Below are 20,110 nucleotides of genomic sequence, written 5' to 3' on the forward strand. Positions count from 1 at the left end.
GGGGGGGGGGGGGGGGGGGGGAGAAAAGCAGGGACGGAGGAGAGTCTGTTGGGTGGGGGGGTTAGAAAAACAAAGCCAGAATTTAAAAACAAAGTTTACCACTGAAGGAAAACAACTGGGCTAGAAGAAGTCGGTGGGTGAGGAGAGAAAGACAGAGGAGGGGGGAAAAAAAGGAAAAGAAAACGAGTTAGATTCTGGACTGTGGTTGGCTGAGGGCCCGAGCCCCGCCTCCATTCCCCCCCTCCCTCCTTCACTCCGTCTCCAGCCCTAACACAACAGAATCTCCCACAAGCCCAGCCACATCAGGAACGGCTGGCTACATTATAGCTGCCATTATCGTCTCTCAAGTCATAACAGCCAGAGAACACCCACCTCGACTGCAGCTCCGCCAGGAGGGGGAGGGGCAAGGGAGAGGTCGCAAGAGCAGGAATGAGCTGAGAGAGAGAGCGAGAGGGAGAGAAGGAGAGAGGGAGGGAATGAGGGAGAGGGTGGAGGCAGCGGGGGGAGAAGAGGGAGCAGGAGATAGCCAGAGATAGCGATACACAGCCATGGAAAAGGCAGAGTGAGAGGATGAAAGTAAGGAACATGGGAGAGGGTGGGGGTGAAAGACAAAATACTTTCAGATGGGTGTTTACACTACACAATATACTCCAAAGATGTGTGTTGAGTGTTATTTTGGCTGTTATTGTATGTGTACATGCTGTCTAAGTAATAGATTATCCAGCAAACACGCAAATGAGAACACACACATGAGCACGCATACTGTATACTCATTACATACAATACATTCTCATCTGAGAGTAGAGTAGAAATGAGGTTAAGAAGAGAGGGGCTGTCTGTAAATTCTGCTTTTTATATTGGCTGGGGAGTGGGGGTGGGGGGGTGCATGTGTGAGCCCCAGTTTAATGTTACAACCAAGAGTAGAGCAGTGTAGAAGCAGAGTGGAGCAGGGCCGGATCAGGCCTTTTGTCTGACACGACCAATGACCTGTGGAAATGTCTGTCCTCTCTAGAGACTTCCTCAGAGGGAGGAGGACCGACGCTTTATGGGAATGTCGCAAATAGCCAAACTGTGCAAGACTAAACAATGTTTCTCTTTGTATATACCACAAATACAAACTATCACCTGAGAGCTGAATTTAGTGGGAAAAATGCGTATCGAATTAGAAAAAAGTCACTTAATACAGTCTAGTCAAAGGTCCTGCAACAAGAAGAACAATTGTGAAAATTATGGTGTTGATCTGCCAAGCAGTAGTTAAGATAATATTACACTTTAGTGTCAATAGAAAGCATTATAATGAAATAAACACAGTCACAGAGACATGTTCCAGTCAATTTTGACATTAAAGTGGAATTGGTTGTGTAATGTTCATTCATCACACTCAGGGGTTTCGCTGCTATAACCATACTTGGTCTCGTGTGACCAGTAGAATGGAGGCTAATGTTAGCTGGACTCAAAACACTTGGATCGTTTTTTGCGTGTAACGGACATTACAGCGTCAGTTCACTGACTTTATGACTCTACGCTATGGTTACATCATGTTTTAGCGTTTACATTATCTTGTAAATTTTAGTGGTAATGCTAAAATGTAGTGTAAAAGTTACAGGAGTAGAGAAGAGTCATACAGTCAGCAAAATGTCTGTTGTGGAGCAAAAAAGTTTGCTAACATTAGCCTCCGTTACCTACTGGTCATGCAAGACTAAGTGATGCTGTAATAGCAATACCCCTGAGTGTATTGGACTGGTAGAGGTGCGTTTTATATATTAAGATTTTTATGTTCGTAAGAGAAATGTGTTCTGTCTTCTTTCAGAGGTTACATAAATCTGTAAATGTTTGATTCCTATAACAGAAAAGCCAGGACCAGATCTGTTCTTGTATTTAGCATTAGCTTTTGCTGAATGGCGGGTCCTTACAGTGCAGTGGTTGGGTTTCTGGTGAATGAGTAATAGTTCATTAAGGATACAAAACCATATTTTATTTACTGGTGGTAAGCTGGTTTGGTGACTAAGTAGGTAAGTCAGAATGGAAATTTATTGCGATAAACCACAGTCAAGACTTCTTGGGCTTGTTTTAACATATCCAGTAATAAAGCAAAGCTCAGCTAATATCACAGTCCAGGAAGATAAAATAGACTTATATGAGTTTGTCTCACTCTGGAAACATAATACAGTGCCCAAAAAAGAACTATGATAATGAATAATGAAGGTAGGATTTTCATGCAACAAATGAAATTGGTAATGATTTTTTGAATTTCTTTCAAGTTTTTTTTTTTTTATTAAGTACATTATTATCTCAAATACATGTTGAAAGTAGTAGTTGTTTATCTGATTTCTAAATGAATTTGTTTTTGACATTACATGGACTGAACAATTAGCACATTAATTAAAAAATTAATTAATTTTGAAATTGTTTGTTAGTTGCAGCTTATACAACATACACCTTGTTTTCGCACTGAGTGTCGTTGTCATTTTATTTTCAAGGTTTTTTCACTCTGGTTTTGTCATAGTGCTGTGTATGGTTATTGATGTTTGAGACAGAGTAACTGTGCAAGATGTCTGGCTGTTAGGTGTGGCTTATTTGTATGGGGTGGTGATGTTGCCGGGTTAGTGAACTTGGAGTGTTTGAATGGAGAGGTTTTGGGTGTAGAAAGTGGCTGGACTTCCTGTCCTCATCCTCAGCTCCAGCCCAGCTCGCTGTGCCGCAGTGGAGCAGGCTTGTTTAGTTAGGCGTTTGATTTATGGCCTTGGGGTTTTTAATATGCTGCTGCCCCGTCCCTCTCAAACCCAGCACCACAAATTACACCAGGGAGCAAACTCCCTTAGAGTTTCTCACAAAATATTGACCTAAAATAGCACAATGCCACGACACCTGTGTCAGCACCATGCATGTATGAAATCATCTATCTGTACATACATATTACAGATGGTAAATCCATATATCCATACATGTACACATATAATGGATGGAAAGCATATATACACATGCATTTTGCAAAATATATAGATGAGACTTGTTTAATTCTAGTAGTGAGTAGTATAAAGTTTTGAAAATTTTTCCTGACCTGAAAGTCATCATTAAGTATATAAAAAATATATATATGTTCTTCAAACAAACCTTTTTGTATGGAAATGCCCCTGCTTTAGTAGTGTTTCATTTTCACAGAAACAATCAATATTGACTTTTACACTTCTCTGGGTTCACGTCTCACTCATGTGGTTGGTTTTGCTATTGCTACATAGCCAACTTTAGCATTAACAGCTGTTTATTTACCAGTCTAGACTAGTCAAACAACAATCGCATTTTGTCTCTCCCTACTGGTAAAGAAATTACATAAACACCGTTGACGTATTCTGAGTTCGAAGACAAAAATACCTTATTTACAGTAGGTGAATGTAATAGCTACATAGCCTACTTCAAATATTGTAAAAATACCAACCTGTCAAAGAAGAAAAGCCATACCAACCGAAATCTGTGTTTGTCCTAGCCGTGGAGTTGCTGCATGGGTTGTTCTAAGTTGCTGTAGCCTACTCTGTCTCCTTCGTTACGGTTGCTCCCTTCCTCAGCTCTGACAAACCAATCATTGCTGGTTGACGTAAAATGAATCGCTACTGGTGCTCCAGCGCCAGCGGGAATGTCACCACGGACACGGTGCTGATAGGCTTGAATGTAAAAGTCCCATACTCCAACTTTAATGTTTTCAGTATTTGGCCTCTTGGCAAGTGGGGTTATGTTTCCCTAAAGAGCATATTTGCTGTTGCAGATTAGTAGTCTATAGAAGTAATTTCTAGTAGGCAGGATCGCTCAGACTTGCTAAATATTTATGATGTTGACTTACTCTGCTGTTGCACTGACTTTACAGTAATTCACTGGGTAGCAGTGTAAACTGTGTACCATGCAAATAAAATACACAACACAGTTGAGTGTGTGTACGTAGAGCTACAACAGTAACACTCAGGCACACACTCCCTGCCTTGCTCCCAGGAGAAACACATATAGGCACAAACATATTTTTCTAAAGATTCCAGCTTGCTTAAGGTGGTCTCATACATTATTCACTCTCACTCTGAGATCCACCACCATTTATCATGTCAAACACACTCTCCAACTCACACACACACACACACACACACGCTGTGCTGCAAATACACTTGTCTCCAAGACTCTCTTCTCATACACACCTGCCACTGGGCTTACACAGTACAAACTGTATATTCACAGCCACACTCACTCTTTGACACACACACGCACACATGCACACACACATGCACACACATTCTCGGTAGACTTGGTGGCCACTGGATTATCATGCTACCCCCTGGCGAGACTGACAGGTGTGTCAGTGTGTGTGTATGTGTGTGTCAGGCTGTCTGGGGACCCCCTTCTCGGTATTTATTAGTTCTGGACAGCTGAGGTGCTCGGCGAGATCTCTATTTAGCACTTCCGACTAATTATCATACACACATCCGAAGCTGGTGCTGAATATGTGCAATTAGCCCTGGACCGCCCACGTTATTTAGCCACTGGCTAACTTTGCCTACCAAATCCCCCTGTTGGCTTGTGGGCTTAAATAGGTCCCTGCTGCCCTTTTAACACTTGTGCTACTACATAACAGGCCTGGCAACCTGTTACACTCAAACCACAGAGCTTTCATCTGCACTGGGCAGCAGCTTTCACACTGGGTTTGAACACTTGTCACATGAACAACAGCAATGTGATATTTTGATTCCACATGCATGACAAGGACTTAAAGGCAGAGCTAAAGAATGTGGCATCAGAAAGAAAATTTATTGTTGCATTGTTAAAACAAAATTGTTAGAGAGCACATACAAAATAATGGAAAAAAAAGCTATAGCCTGTCCCCATGACATCGGTGTGTGCAGTACTTTTTTGGTGTTAATTACCTCTGTAAACTTGTAAGAGCCCTCAGTTCTGACTATTAGTACTTGCACTGATGTGGTTGGATGTCTGTAATGAGCAGGTGCTTGTTCCTGAGATCACTCAGCTAGAATTACCTTACACATACACTCCTGTTGAAAGATACCGTCTCAATATGAGTTTGATACAAAAGGCTGCTCTGTACAGAAGCGTAATGCATTCATTTCAGAAAAAAAATGTTTCCCCTGTTTTTTCTGAATGAATGACATTAATATCTCAGAATTCTGAGAAAAGTTTTCTTGGAAAAATAAAACCTCTGAGATAATAATCTCATTAATTCAGGAAAAACAAGAAATTCTACACTACACTGCCCAAAAACAGGGCAAGCCTTTTTCTTCTTAGGTGAATGCATTAGGCTTGCGTAGCTCTGTTCTAGTCCCATTTTAATCTGATTTTGGTGCCAGCTTCACCTTAACTATTAGTCTTTTAAGCTTCGAGGCAAAAACACTGATTTTCTTCTTCAGTGTGTCTTTTCCATGTTGATCACTACTTTCCAGGATGGGCAGGTGTGGCAGGTTTTTAGTTGTTTAGTTCAGCGGCGTTTGAGGTACAAGACTGTTTAGAAGAGAGATTAAAGCCAAGCCCGCAGTTTGTGTCACAAGGTTTTTGTGTAATCTGTAGGAGTATGTCAGGGCACATCAGTACCATCACATGACTTGCCTTTAAAGTCTCTGTAATGTATACAGTCACCTCAGGTTGGAGCAAGGCATTTTAGGCTTCTTATGTATCAAAAGTCTTTTTAAAATGTGAAGATACTTTGTCTATTCCGTGTACCGGATCAAATTGCTGTCAAGAGGACTCACTTTAGCTTTATGTACTCATATGTTCATGTTACTTGTGTGTCACGTTTCATCTCTCCAAATGGAGTTTTAAATGCTTATATTTCTATAAACGTGTGGCTGCAGAAGGGGCATCTCTTGCGTTGTGATTTATTTGCTGCACATTTGACCTGATTGTAAATTGACAACAGTTGTTTTAGTTTTATATATGTGACTTTTAAGGGATTAAGTACACCGTTAAAAATGTTGTATTGTTTTACAGTTATATTCCAAATATAAACTAATAGAATATTACATATTGTCTATTGAAGCAGGTAGGCTACAGCACCACCGTGTAAAAAAAAAAAAAAAAAAAAAAACCAACACATTTATCAGTATTTTGAATGCAGGAATTTATTTATTTATAGGAGTTTATTTTTAATAATGTTTGATGTTAACTAAATAGTTTTACAATGTGTGTTTCATTTTCTACTACTACTATGTTTTTTATAGTCCTACCTTCACTTAAGTAATGGATTTAGTACTTTTATACCATCTGTTTAAAATAAGTATGACTCATGATTTTCAGAGAGAGCTTATTTTGCCCTTGAACTGTTTTGCTTGGTTTGGTATGTTATTAACATCCTACATTTTCTTTTTCTTTTCACCCAACCACAATTGTTTTTGTGTATTTGGTTTTTCTTTCTGGTGGAGTTTAGTTTTGTTTGGTTGGGCTGGGTTTGTTTGAATTTCCTCTTTCTTCCCTCTAACCGTGTCCTTGTCTCCGTGTGTCAGGTCCAGGGTGTAAGGGGAGCAGCAGGTCTCCAGGAGCTCCAATGCCAGTGGACATGCAGCCACACCAGGGGCTGTATCACTACGAGACCTCACCCAGCCAGCCCTCCAGAGGGTAAGACAGCAGTTAGTCTATGGCTGTGTCCTCACTCACTACTCTGTAGCTCCATTTTAACTTCTGTTAACATGAGAGAAACTGGAGGAATAGTTCAACATTTGGGGAAATATGGCTAATTGGATACAACGGGAAGGTTAAAAAGCCTACTGCTCTCATGTCTGTGTGTTACGTAATCAGACAGTCAGGACATGGTTAGCCTAGCTTAGCATAAAGACTGGAAACGGGGGGAAACAGCTAGCCTGGCTCCCTCCAAACTTAGAAAATATAGACTCCTTAACTTTTTGACCGGGAATTCAAACCAAGATACGCATTTTTTATATAAATGTAAAACAACTTTTCAGTGTATCAGCCAACATATATTGATATAGATTAATGCAGCCTCTAGTGATGCGTTGGAGCTATTTCTTGATGAACAATAGTTTATCTAAACTCCCGGCACTTCTGTGCAGCGTGTTGGCACGGGTTTCCATATACGGTCAGCGAGCACAGGTTTTGGTCCGTGCACAAGCATGAAGGTATCAAACCAAGTTCACAGTCACAACAAGGCTTTGGTAAACTGCAAACATTCACTGAGTTCCATATATTCATTATATTTTTGTTTACACACAAGTTCAAAAAGCGAGATACATTTACAAGTGTTTGTAGGTGTATTTTTGAACGATGGACAAAGTCATTCTTGTTTCCAGTCTTTATGCTGAGATATTGATCTTCTGATCTCATCCTCGGAAAAAAAGAAAATAAAGGTTTTCCAAATCTTTGAACTCTCTGATCTTGCTACAAGTGCATATCTAGTTCTGTTTTCCCACATGTCTTCAGTCCCTATAAATCACAAATTATATTTCATCCTGAAGAACTAGAAACTGTTCCTGTTTTAACACGGGGATATTATGAGGGCACAGAAGCAATTGTTGTGGACACAGTACAAGCTCAGCCCCTCACTCCCCCCCCCACTCCTCTCCCCTCCCTCCTTCCCTTCCTCATGCCACCCAGGTTGCGGGTGGACTCGGCCTCTCTCTGACAGCTGCTAATTACAGGCTGACCAGGCCCTGCTGCGCTCTGCATGACTGCCTCGCGCCCCGCTCAGGTTACCCAGAGTGAGGGAGAAGCGGAGAGAGTTGGAGAGAAAGGTGGCTGTGCAGGACAGAGAAAGACAGAGGAGCAGGAGGAGTAGGAGGAGGGAGAAAGGAAGAGGAGATAGAAAGAGACAGAAATGACAGAGGGGCTAGAGAGAGAAAGAGGGAGAGAAGAGGGAGAGACAGAGAAGTAGAACAGAAGGGATGAATGGGAGGAGGGAAAGGGAGAAAGGACTGAGAATAGGAGGGAGGTAAATTCGGGGGGAACCGGCACAGTGGATTAGAGAGGACAGATTAAGCTCCTGTGTGGAATACACGTTGTGGCGAAAGAATTAAAGAACTGAAAGGACGTCTTAGGAGAAGGTGGATGGATGAAGTCTGTTCCTTTAGGAGAGAAGCGAGACAGGGGAGAAGAGCAGCAGGGACCGAGTTTGAACTAACCAATGAGACTGAGGAAAGGTCAGAGAATACATTGAAATTCATGAGAAGACTGGAAAGTTCCATTGAAGCTTCACTTCTAGTTTGGAAGGGGAAAACCCAGATGAGTAAGTTTCCACAGTGTAGACCAAGATAAGGCCTATACGCCATCTACTGGTGAGAAGGAGACATCACAACAGATCAGGGTGAAGTTGGGAATATGGAGTTTTTTTTCCCCCTGACTTCAGCGCTTCAGGCAGTGCTTTTTTTTCTTTTTTTTTCAGGCTGTCTGTTCCTGCTACTGTAAATGCTTTAGCTTCTATATGAAGTTGCATTTATAGAAGTTGTGTAATTTGTATAATCTTCTCTCACTATGAGGGTTCAAAGTTGACACATGATGGACATACAAGAAACTTTTCCACAACACACAGGAAACGGACAAATAAAACATTCTTTCAGTTATTTATTGATTATGATTGATTTTTTTTAAATTTTAATGAATTCATTAATTAATTAGAAGTTTATCGCACTCATTTATTTATTCACTTATTTATTTCACGTGTTACTTTTGGGCCCTGATACTTACCTAAACCACCAATGAATATTACTTTTCTGCCTCTCAGTGACTTGCAACACTGTTGACTGCCCCCTTTTAAAACTTCTCTGTTATTACATTAAAACAGCTCGTCCTCAGGTAGAGGAATAGGAGAGTCAGAAGTCACATTTACAGAACAAGAAATTTTTATTTTCACAGCTCCCATCGTGAGTTTTGGCAGCAGCCATGTCTAACGTTAAGTTCACTTTATTTTTCATAATTTATAATTCATACCTATGATATGTGTGTTTCTTGGATATTTGCAGCCTAGTCCCATCAGACCAGTCTCCCTACAGTGATGTGTCTTCGCTCCGTGCCCCACTCCTCAACTGCCCTCCCCAGGACTGCCGAGCTATGTATAATCCCATGACTCCCAGTATGACTCATGGATCAGGGCCAGGACAGGGGATCGGCCACTGCATGGATCAATACATGAGGCCCCCTCAGGCCCCACCGCCCCACAGTATGATGGGCCACCGGGGCATGCCGCCCACAGAGAGTGAGTCAGAGTATCTTTTACACCTCCTGAATCTCACAGCTGCTACTGATTTGGACTTAAAGATACCTGAGAGACTGAGTAGGAAACAGAAACTACCTAGTGTTCTACGATAGCTTGCAGAAAAAATGGACAAATCAAAATTACTCAGTAAACCTTATGTGAGCTAGAGATAAAAAAAAAAGAAACAGTTAACAGTGAATCTACTGTAAATGATGTACAGATGCCATCTTCTGACTGTTACGGTGTGGCTTTTACATAACAATGTAATAATAATCATTTAAAATGACTTACTAGTGTGGATGCTGTTACCTGGCATTACAATGCAATTTCCACCTCATGTTACTGACCTTGCGGGTTTTTACTATTATGTCTCATCCTCTTTAAAAATACAGTGAAGTATCTCTCTTCCTCACTTCACTACATTTTCAACATAATGCGTTGTTGAGAGTTTAAACATATGAACACTGGCCTCAGTAGCCAAGCAACCATCTGTCTGCTTCACACACACACACACACACACACACACACACACACACACACACACACACACACACACAACCTGAGAGATATTAATGTTGCTGTCTGTTTCTGTCTATCCTTAATGCTGTGCAGGTGGCAATAGCACCCCCTACTGTAACCAGAACAACATGATGTCCTCTCATCATAACTTCTGCCAGGTTCAGCCTGGCTCTGATCAGATTGGGTCTGGTGATGGTAAGGGATCACTCACATATTAATGGGGAAGTGGTGTGCAGTGTTTGGATTTAAATTTGAATAAATCTTTTGTGTCTTCAAAAGCTAACCCTCCTGCTCTTGTTGTCCTCTCCCCCTCCCTCTTCTGTAGGCTCAAGGTTCTCCACACCTCGTTCCATGCTGAAGCTGAGTAAAAAGAGAGCTCTGTCCATCTCTCCTCTGTCTGATGCCAGTGTGGACCTGCAGACAGTAATCCGGACATCACCCAACTCTTTAGTGGCCTTCGTCAACTCTCGCTGCAACCCCAATGGAGCCAGCTCCTATGGGCATCTCTCTGTGAGCGCCATGAGGTCAGATATTTCGCAAATTTCCACATTCTCCTATATATTTAGATATTTATTTTATTGATATATATATATATATATATATATATATATTTATTTGATGAATTTGAATACCTCAATGGTTCATATTGTCTTTTCTGTTACCCCGCAGTCCGTCCCTGGGTTATTCCAGCAATATAAACTGCCAGTCCAGGCAACAAGGTTCCATGTACGGTGGAGGCGGGGGGACACCTCTAGGTGGACACACACCAGGTCCCTGCCAAGCTTCCCGCTTACCTCCGCACAATCCTCGACTCCACGTTCCACCCAAGCATGGACATGTAAGACAGCTCTCTCACTCTCTTTAGAAAGCGGTCAGAGCAGTTCAGTATCAGTGCGCCTTCAGTTACTGACAGCCGGAAGAGGAGGCATGGGAGGAGGGAATAGGAAGCTCAGGCAGGTCTATGATGAGGAGAATTTAAAATCGGTGTTAATTGCATGAAGGTGAATGACCGTGAGAGATGGACACGGATTGTGCAAGACAGATGAAACACAGTATGATGTGTGTATTGTTTTGTAGCTGAAAACGGAGCCAGGGCTGGGAGGTGTGATGGATGGCATGAATGTGAAGAGCCTGGAGGAGAGGTCAGAGGGAGATGTGGCTAGTCCTTCTTCCACTGGCACTCAGGTACAGTATTAGTTTTTGGCCTTGGCACATACTCATACAGGAATAGAAAAGCTTTTGTCTGTTGCTAATGTCAAAATGATGTGGTGTCAAGAAGAGTAGGTGGAAGTCAAGAATGGCTCTTTGTGATGTTTTTGCTCTGACACATAAATCAGGTATTCTCTCAAAATATGACAATTTTCTTGCCAAAATTATACGATCATCATCACATACAAAGATACATTTATGCATCTTTGTGGCTTTAGTTGGAAATTAACCTCCATCATATCAGCAGTGGATGGCATGACTGGCTGATATCTAATATGCAATATAAAGAAAACATAAGTAGCTTTAAGACAAGTGCACATAGTAAAATTTGATATGTTTGTTCAGTACTTTTTCCTTTTTTTTTTAATTTTAACCATTTTTTTGTTTGTGCACATCAGGACCCTCTCCTGAGTCTACTGGATGGCAGAGATGACTTGGACAAAGAGGACGGGAAACCTGAGCCAGAGGCCGTCTACGAAACTAACTGTCGCTGGGAAAGCTGCAACAAGGAATTTGACACACAAGACCAGCTAGTTCATGTAAGAAATACTGATGAAAATATGGAAGAATTGAGTTGTTCCTGAGCAAATCCACGGTTGCATTTTCATATTCCACTTCATCCCTCTTTATACTGAAGCATTTGAGTTAGGGTATCTACATTGTATCACTGTGATCATTAATGTGTCTCCCTTTATCTGTTTACTCTGCAGCACATCAACAATGAGCACATCCACGGAGAGAAGAAGGAGTTTGTGTGCCACTGGCAGGAGTGCTCTCGAGAACAGAGGCCTTTCAAAGCCCAGTACATGCTGGTGGTTCATATGCGCAGACACACAGGAGAGAAGCCACACAAGTGCACTGTGAGTCAATCTTAAGTCTCTTTAGTCTAGACTATTGGAAGATGTTTTCTTAATTGCAAAAATGTAAATGTATGTGATGATTTGTTATGTTGCCATCAAGTTTATGGTTAAGTGTCTTGTAAGCCTATACAGGCTGGGAACCAGATAAGGTGCAGGACACTCTAATAAACAATATTCATTCATTCATTCAATATTTATATTTGTATTTCTGTCTCAGTTTGAAGGCTGTAACAAGGCTTACTCTCGCCTGGAAAATTTGAAGACCCACCTGCGCTCTCACACTGGGGAAAAACCATACGTGTGTGAACATGAAGGCTGCAACAAGGCCTTCTCCAATGCTTCAGACCGGGCCAAGCACCAGAACCGAACTCACTCCAATGAGGTACCGTAGTGTACACCACTGATTACCACTGAGTAATTATGTAATTTTATGTGCATATAGTTTGAAAGCTAATATCAGCATTTGTCTTGGCTATGTACAACACATAATCAGTCCAAGGCAGAGAACTGATAGATGCTTTTTATTCAAATAAGTTAATATGGGAGTCTTGTGGAGATTCACACTTATGTAAATATTTTGTATGTTCACAATGTCAAGTTTAAAAAAGAAGGAAAAACATTTATGCAAACCATTTTTAATAGTTTTGGCCAAGAATGACCAATGAGACACTCTCAGATGCAGTTACACAAATTATGCTATGCAAGACTGTCTCCACACAAACATCGTTTTTTGTATAGACTGACACCTTGATTTTTTTGCAGAAACCTTATGTATGTAAGATCCCAGGCTGCACTAAGCGGTATACAGATCCGAGCTCTCTGCGAAAACACGTGAAGACGGTGCACGGCCCTGAAGCCCACATCACCAAGAAGCATCGGGGAGACACAGGCCCTCGACCGCCTGGCTCAGCTATGACCCCTGGAGGGCAGAACTCTGAACTGCTGCTGGAGAAAGAGGAGACACGCCGGGAGGACTGCAAACTGCTGGCTCCTGAGACTGCTCTGGTGAGTGCTAAATATTATTTATAACCTGCAAGGTTCTTTCAATATAAGAAAATAAACAAAACTCGTTATACTTTGAAAAAGACGGTCTGTAATTTAAAGTATACATGACAAGGCATTTACCTCTTTCAGAAATCCCAGCCAAGTCCTGGTGGTCAGTCATCTTGCAGTAGCGAACGTTCTCCACTGGGGAGCGCCAACAACAACGACAGCGGGGTGGAGATGAACCTAAATGCAGCAGGCAGCTTGGAGGATCTCACAGCACTGGAGGATGGAGTAGCAGGTGGAGGAGGAGGGGAACCAGGAAGTGTAGGAGGAGCAATGGGAATGTCGGCACAGGCTTTGAAAAGGCTGGAGAACCTGAAGATTGACAAGCTGAAGCAAATCCGCAGGCCTACTCCTCCTGGCCGCTGTGCCAGCAACAAGTTACCAACACTTCCTGGTAAGTTCTATGGCGAAGTTATTCATAAATAATCAGAATTTTGTAATTATGCGCATATTCTTTGTTTATATTCATTGATGTTGATTTGCGAATTGTACAAAATAGAATTTTTCTACTGGGCTGAAGGATGTTACAACATAACAGACGTATGACTGACAGAGGGTGCAAGGATTGTTTCAGTGTGATGTTTTAATTCTTCCAAAATCAAATGAAATAAAAATAAACATTCTTGGTCTGTATTGATAAATATATATCTCTAACCTGTTGGATGTACATTTTCAGGTACAGGGGAGAATATGGGAATGTGTGCACCCTCTCCACTCCTCTCAAATCGACGTGTTATGGAGCTGTCTAACCATGAGTTAGGAGGTGGAACTTCGATTGGCTGCTCTACTAATGACAGGAGAGGAAGCGGCACCAGCAGCCTAAGCTCTGCGTATACAGTCAGCCGTCGCTCCTCCATGGTGTCTCCTTACCTGTCCAGTCGGCGCTCCAGTGAGGTCTCACAAATGGGAGGAACAGCAGGGGGAGGATGTCACGTCCTCGGCCCAGAGCAGAGTGGGGGAGACCCCCTCTCTCCTGAGACCAATCGCAGAGGAGCTCCATGTCCTGGAGGAGGGGGACTGCCAGGTCTTCCTAATTTAACACCCGCCCAGCAATACAGTCTAAAGGCCAAATACGCTGCAGCAACTGGTGGACCGCCACCTACTCCTTTACCCAATATGGAGCAGCCAGGACCTCCGAGCAGAAGAGGTATTTTGAGTGAGTACCAGGGGCAGCCTCTGCCTCCTTTCCTTCAACAAGCTGGCCCACGTAGGCACAGTGCCAACACTGAGTACGGCACTGGTGTTATCTACCCTCACCAGGCTCCAGGCAACAACATCAGGCGAGCCAGTGACCCGGTGCGGTCAGCAGCAGAAACACAAGCTCTCCCGAAGCGCTTCAATAGCCTTAATAATGTAGCCATGATGAGCCGAAGGAATGCACTGCAACACCGTGGCTCTGACACCAGTCTTGCACGCCACATGTACTCCCCTCGGCCGCCCAGCATCACAGAGAATGTAATGCTGGAGGCTATGAGTATGGAGCCCCACCTTGCCCCTGTTGATGCTAGGGATCGTTCCATGATGATGCCCCCAGGAGAAAGAAGCTTTATGGGATATCAGCAACAGCATCAAACTCTTGGCGGTGGAGGTCCTCTTTCAAACCAGCTGTCCCCAAGCCATGACTCTATGGGCTGTCCAGAACAGGGTTACATGCAGGGGCACTTCCAGAACCAGGGAGGGGAGGTTATTTCCAGAGCTGGTGGAAATCCAATGGGCCAAGCCAGGCCTATTCACCCAGAGGGCATGTCCAATACACTTCTCCAGCAGGCTGAGTACAGTATGAGCACCTGCCAGCTCAGTCCCTCAGGTCCCCATTATCCCAGCATAAGCCAGGGTGGTGACGCTGGAGGCCCTTGGAGTGACGCCCACAGCCAAGTCCAAACTTCCAGCCATGCTCTCCAGAACCAGCGAGGAATGCAGTATTCAGATCCCACCCTGCAGCCTCAACAGTCACAGGCCCACTTCAACAATCAGACTGGCCTCTATAACGGTCCTGATGGAACCCACAAACTCACCATCAAGCCTGAGCAGCAGTTCCACCCTGGGATGGGAGGCAGAGACGCCTGTCAAAGTGCTAAGCTCCAACAGCAGCGGATGCTCCTTCAGCAGACTCAGGGTTACCCGCAGCAGACAGGCCAGGTTATGATGAGGAACTCTAACAATCCCAGTTGTGACTTTCAAGGGCAGAACCAAAAGTCTTACCCCAGTGGAGGTGGCTTGAGTTTAGGTTGCGCCGGGTCTGCTCTTTCAGATGGGCAAAGGTCAGAGACCCCCATGATGCAGGTGAAGGAAATGATGGTCAGGAACTATGTACAGTCCCAGCAAGCACTCATGTGGGAGCAGCAACAAGAACAGCAGCAGCAACAACAGCAACAGCAGGGTGGAATAAAACCTACTTCTATTCCTGACAATATGGATATGAGCGGCCAGACAGCAATGATGCAGCACAGTCCACAGCACCAAAACCAGAATCTTTATTCCAACCAACCCTATCCTTCCTATCCCAACCAGAACCTGGTCATGAGCCCTCCGGACCACAGCCGAGGGCCCAGTTCGGTGACACCTAAAGACCAGCAGCTGACAGGTCTCCCAGGTTCATGCTATGGCCAGGAGATGGTGGTGCCCAGGCCTCCTCAGGGCCGGAAACCTCTCAGCCGTCAGAACAGCCTGTCACAGGTAGGAGGAGGCTACCTGGGCAGCCCACCCCATCTCAGCCCTGTCCACTCTAATACCAGCCCCAGACGAGGGGTCAGACTGCCCCCAGTCCAGCATCCACAGCACCAACAAAATGAAATGTTCTCTCCTTCCAATAACAACAACATGTACTACTCTGGTCAGATCAACATGGATATGGAGAAACACATGGACCCCCAGAATGGGCCTTGTATCAATCAGCAGCATAGTATGACGTCCAACCTGGATCCAACAGGTGGCACTAAGTCTGCCCCCATGGCTCCCTATCCTGAGTCGGGCCCCATATCCAATGCCTTAGAAAACCTGGACCTGGACAATGCTCGCATAGACTTCACCTCCATCATTGATGATGCCGAGTCTTCCTCATTCAGCCCAGTCAACAATCCCCTCCAGGGTCAGCCGGGATCCTCCTCCCAGGCATCATCCCGCCTCACCACCCCTCAGACTTCTGTCAGCCTAGCTGCAGGCTCTGGCCTGTCCAACATGGCTGTTGGTGACATGACATCCATGCTTACCTCGCTGGCTGGGGAGAATAAATACCTGAACACATTGTCTTAGAAGACAACTCTTAGGCATATATTCAGACTATCAATCAATTTTAGCCTTTGGCAAGGTCTTTATGTAACCAGCCTGGGGTTTAAAATGCTTAACTCCTGTTGCTTATAGTGATTTTCTCTTGTAGATTGCAAGAAAGGTCAGTTAGGGTAAGACAGACAAACTTTTGAATGGAACATTTCTGTAATGGATCATTACTCTGGGCTGTTTTATACATCCCCATAAGCCTTTATACATAAACCTGACACATTAACCCTTGTTCAAGCCAGGACCCTCAACTGGCAAGGGGTCTGTTGCTACTGGATACGCATTTAACAGGAATAACGTCATGTTGTAATGCGTTCTGGTTGCAAGTTGAGACGAAGCTACTAATGTGGTCCCATCACAGGTTTCAAAATTGTAAAAATCCTCGCCGTAAACCTTAAAACCAAAGGTGCCTGATCAATCTCCCTTGCTGTATTCTTCCTTCACTGCCTTGGTACTTGGTAGTTTTCTGTGCCCGAGACACAGAGTTAAATGCCTGATATGAAACTGATAAGGAACTTTTTCCAAACAGGCATTCCAGTCACAGGGCTGTGGCAACAGTAGACCAGAGAAGGATAGGCCTACATGTAAATAAGTTTTATATACATTTATATATGTTGTGTATATGACAATGAGACATCCCCTGTCTCGTGATCGACTGCTTGGATTGTGAAGGCCAGTGTTCAGATGGGAGTTAGTAAGATGGTTGTTTTGAAAGGATGAGAAAGATACGCTTTTAGTCTTTGAGAAATAATTTCTTGGTGCTACTAAATATTAATCTGTATTGCTAGGGATTTCTTCCTTGTCATGAACATCGCAATCTGTACCAGTGGCATATCAGTATTCCCACAAATGCACACACAGACACACACATAGTATTCCCACACATGTGCAAATGCAGACACAGATGCACACATAGCCTACACACAGACACTCAGGACTTTGAATTTTGAATCTTTGCTGTTCAAATTATGTTGTAATTGCCTTTCCAGACAGAGAGTTTGCACTCCACATGTTTACTGTAAGTGTTCCTGAAGCAGCTGTGTACATTTTTCAGTGGTGTTTATAACTGCAAAACAGAAAGTGCCTTGCTCTTTTCTAAGGTACATACATAAGGGGTTACAAGTAAAGCTCAAATATAATATGTGCAGCAATCCCCTCCACATTACAATATGTCTGATATATTCATACATACTGCATTCGCTCAACATTAACCAGACCTATGACTCGTACATGACTCAGCTGAGGATGACGGCTATTTTAATTAAACCCGAATCAGCTGCTTTGTATTTGTAAACAGATCAGTAATAGTTGTCTATATTTGAGAAATGGAGGTACATTCATAGTATAGTGCTGCTGCACTTTCTCTCTTATCCCAAAGAGGAGTTATTTGGAAAAATCTGCATTACTAATTCAGGATAGGGGATCAAGAAGCAGGAATTTTATCACTTGCTACCACTGTAGTAAAATACATATTGTATAGGTACATTGAGGTACATTGAGGTACTTTTTGTGCGACTGTTGAGCTGCATCATGTGAAAGAAGGCTGCAGCTCTTGGCAGGAGAACTAATTTTACACTGTGGCTTTGCACTGACTACAGCACTGTGTGGAAAGGTCTCTGTCTCTTATGACTATTCACATGAACCTCATTTTGATAAAAGTAAAGAATTGTCACAGTATTTTGAAATAGTCATTGAAGAACACATCTGAGCACCGCTAGACTCAATAAGGCCACATGAAAGTGTTGCTGAAGCATTTTATGTGACTTTTCAGAATTTACTAGTAGCGTCACTTCAAAGTGTTACTAAGCATTAGCAGGAATGAACATTCATTCATTTTGGAAAAAGTGTACGACGTACCAAAGACACCTTAAAACGACTGAGAAAAAGATGCACAAATAGTCTATTTTAACACAACACTAACACTAGCAATAAGCAACATTGACTGATAGTGCTGTTCTTTAGAATGTATGAGATGTTTTGTATAAAATTATCTTTTTATATTAATGAACTTTATGGATGTTGCCTTCTATATGTGTCTGTGTGTTTTTTTGTTTTTTGTTTTTTTTTATAACTGTCATCCTTCATTCGGACTTTTTTGCTGGCAAAAGAATATCACCTTTAGCAACAGAAAGCTATAATAGTAGCATTAACTATAATAGACAAAAGCCAAGTGTTATATTTTGTGTACAATTTTCTACATTTTTATACAAATGTGCTATATTTTACCAGTTTATGAATAAACATGTTCAGTTTGGGATGGATGCAGAATGTTTGTCAAACATTTTTCTTTTTGTGTGTTGTGGTGTGGCTTTGTGTTTCCTTACAGCAGTACTCAGATTGTTGTAACAGGCCATATCTACACATTTAAAATTTTAAGGAGACAGGGTTTTAGCTCATGTGTTGTGATTGTAATTGTAGGATGAGGAGTCAAATATCCATAAAACAAGTGTCCCTTTATAATATGGGTATAATGAATGCTCGCTCTGCTGGATGACATTTGCTTTCGTGCCTTGTGGATTAATGCAGTGACTCCTTTCCTCCAATAGAGTGCAGTACCGCCTGAGAACAAGCACAGAAGGCAGACAGTATTTCATTCACTTCAAATGAAGGCCCATAGCATAACTTGAATGCAGAACTTCCTAGATAGCCCAGCTGTACTATCTGCTTTGCATAATTGTGATCCAGCAGAATCCACCCAATCATTTCTAAAAGTCTAACCAAGTGGCCAAACAGAGGATATTAATCTGACATAATTGTTCCCACAGGCTGATTGGAAAACCCCTTGTTATGAATATGATTTAAGCCTGCCTGTCATGGCAGCCTTTTATGCGCCACAGTGATCTGCTAGGCTGCTATAATAAATAAGTGGATGAGCGTTAAAAATGGCTAATGTTTATGACATCAGTGCCTGGACAGGCTCTTTGTGGTCGATGGGCACTGGCAGTGTGGGCTGCTGAATGCTGTAAGAAAGAAAAACTGCTGCTTGTAAAATATTATCAACATCACATATATTCTCTAAAAGACATCTGTGAGAGGCTGATGGGAAAACTGGGAGAAGAAATGGGAGTTAAAAAGTTCATACCCATGATACTGTGTCATATGACACTGTATACCAGCGGTTCTCAATCTTTTGGGCTTGTGACTCCTTAAAGTGAAGTCATGTCTATTTGTGACCCCACATCACAGGATATGGTGGTGTGGAAGTGAGTTATGAGCTGTGCAACCAACGAGTGATTTTTCCCGCAGATTGAAGCAGAATTAGAGAAAAGGCAGAAGAAATAAACATAATTTTGTGTAACAGGGGTATTTTTTTCCTTCTCATCCCTTTAAACACCCCTCAGATTTATCTTGGCATGCATGACGTATCCTTCTGCCAGCTTGAGAACCGCTGCTGTTCACTTACTTAAACTACACAGCTACAAAGTAAAACTGATATCCTAATTAGAAATAATTATAATTAACAATGAGTAATTAGACCATGACTACTGGAAATATTGAAGTTATAGTTTCATAATTGTTCAAGTCTGTCTCAAAAAAATATTCAGGTGCCCGTAAGATCATTGAAACAACTTTTTCTTGCTATAATTATTCCTCCAGTTAATACTTTTCAAAATGTGGGTTTATGGGGAACAAAATCTTTCCTCCTTCCTTCCATGTAAAAATATATTGAAAACTTACTTAAGATAATATAGGGATTCAGCCATTCAAGTTAAACAAATCAAGTGGGGATCTTCCCAAGTTACAGTCGTACAAAGTTATTTTTATCCCTTCACAAAGTTAAAGCTTAACAGAGAAACACAAACAGGGGATTTTAACTTTGGAGGACACCCACTTGATTTTATTAACTACACTACTTATAGGCCTATGACTGCTGAAGCCTAATAATAACTTCATTTAAACTTTGCAATATATTTTTGGCCATCCCTTGCATTGAAAGTGCCTGAAAAAGAGTTCTTTTTATGGTCAATATGAACAGAATGAATGATTTAATAAAGCAAAACCTTTTTCC

At 42.4% G+C, this 20,110-nt stretch overlaps 1 protein-coding gene across 2 annotated transcripts in view; it reads left to right on the forward strand.

The window, feature by feature from the left end:
• The window catches only part of gli1 (GLI family zinc finger 1), a 50,152-nt gene extending 31,783 nt beyond the window's left edge, over positions 1 to 18,369 (forward strand). For both annotated transcript variants that reach the window (XM_023412867.2, XM_087175754.1), the window contains 12 exons: positions 6,489 to 6,600; positions 8,955 to 9,187; positions 9,800 to 9,901; positions 10,032 to 10,230; positions 10,376 to 10,544; positions 10,784 to 10,891; positions 11,314 to 11,454; positions 11,626 to 11,775; positions 11,993 to 12,157; positions 12,538 to 12,780; positions 12,910 to 13,219; positions 13,502 to 18,369. In XM_023412867.2, the coding sequence (XP_023268635.1) occupies positions 6,489 to 6,600; positions 8,955 to 9,187; positions 9,800 to 9,901; positions 10,032 to 10,230; positions 10,376 to 10,544; positions 10,784 to 10,891; positions 11,314 to 11,454; positions 11,626 to 11,775; positions 11,993 to 12,157; positions 12,538 to 12,780; positions 12,910 to 13,219; positions 13,502 to 16,077 (4,508 nt within the window). In that variant the 3' untranslated portion in view covers positions 16,078 to 18,369. The remainder of the gene's footprint in view (positions 1 to 6,488; positions 6,601 to 8,954; positions 9,188 to 9,799; positions 9,902 to 10,031; positions 10,231 to 10,375; positions 10,545 to 10,783; positions 10,892 to 11,313; positions 11,455 to 11,625; positions 11,776 to 11,992; positions 12,158 to 12,537; positions 12,781 to 12,909; positions 13,220 to 13,501) is intronic.
• The last annotated feature ends 1,741 nt before the right edge of the window (positions 18,370 to 20,110 follow it).

This window comes from Seriola lalandi, unplaced genomic scaffold, assembly GCF_002814215.2.
Source record: "Seriola lalandi dorsalis isolate HSWRI2012SDOR001 ecotype SW California unplaced genomic scaffold, Sedor1 jcf7180002054488, whole genome shotgun sequence".
NCBI classification, from domain to species: Eukaryota; Metazoa; Chordata; class Actinopteri; order Carangiformes; family Carangidae; genus Seriola; species Seriola lalandi.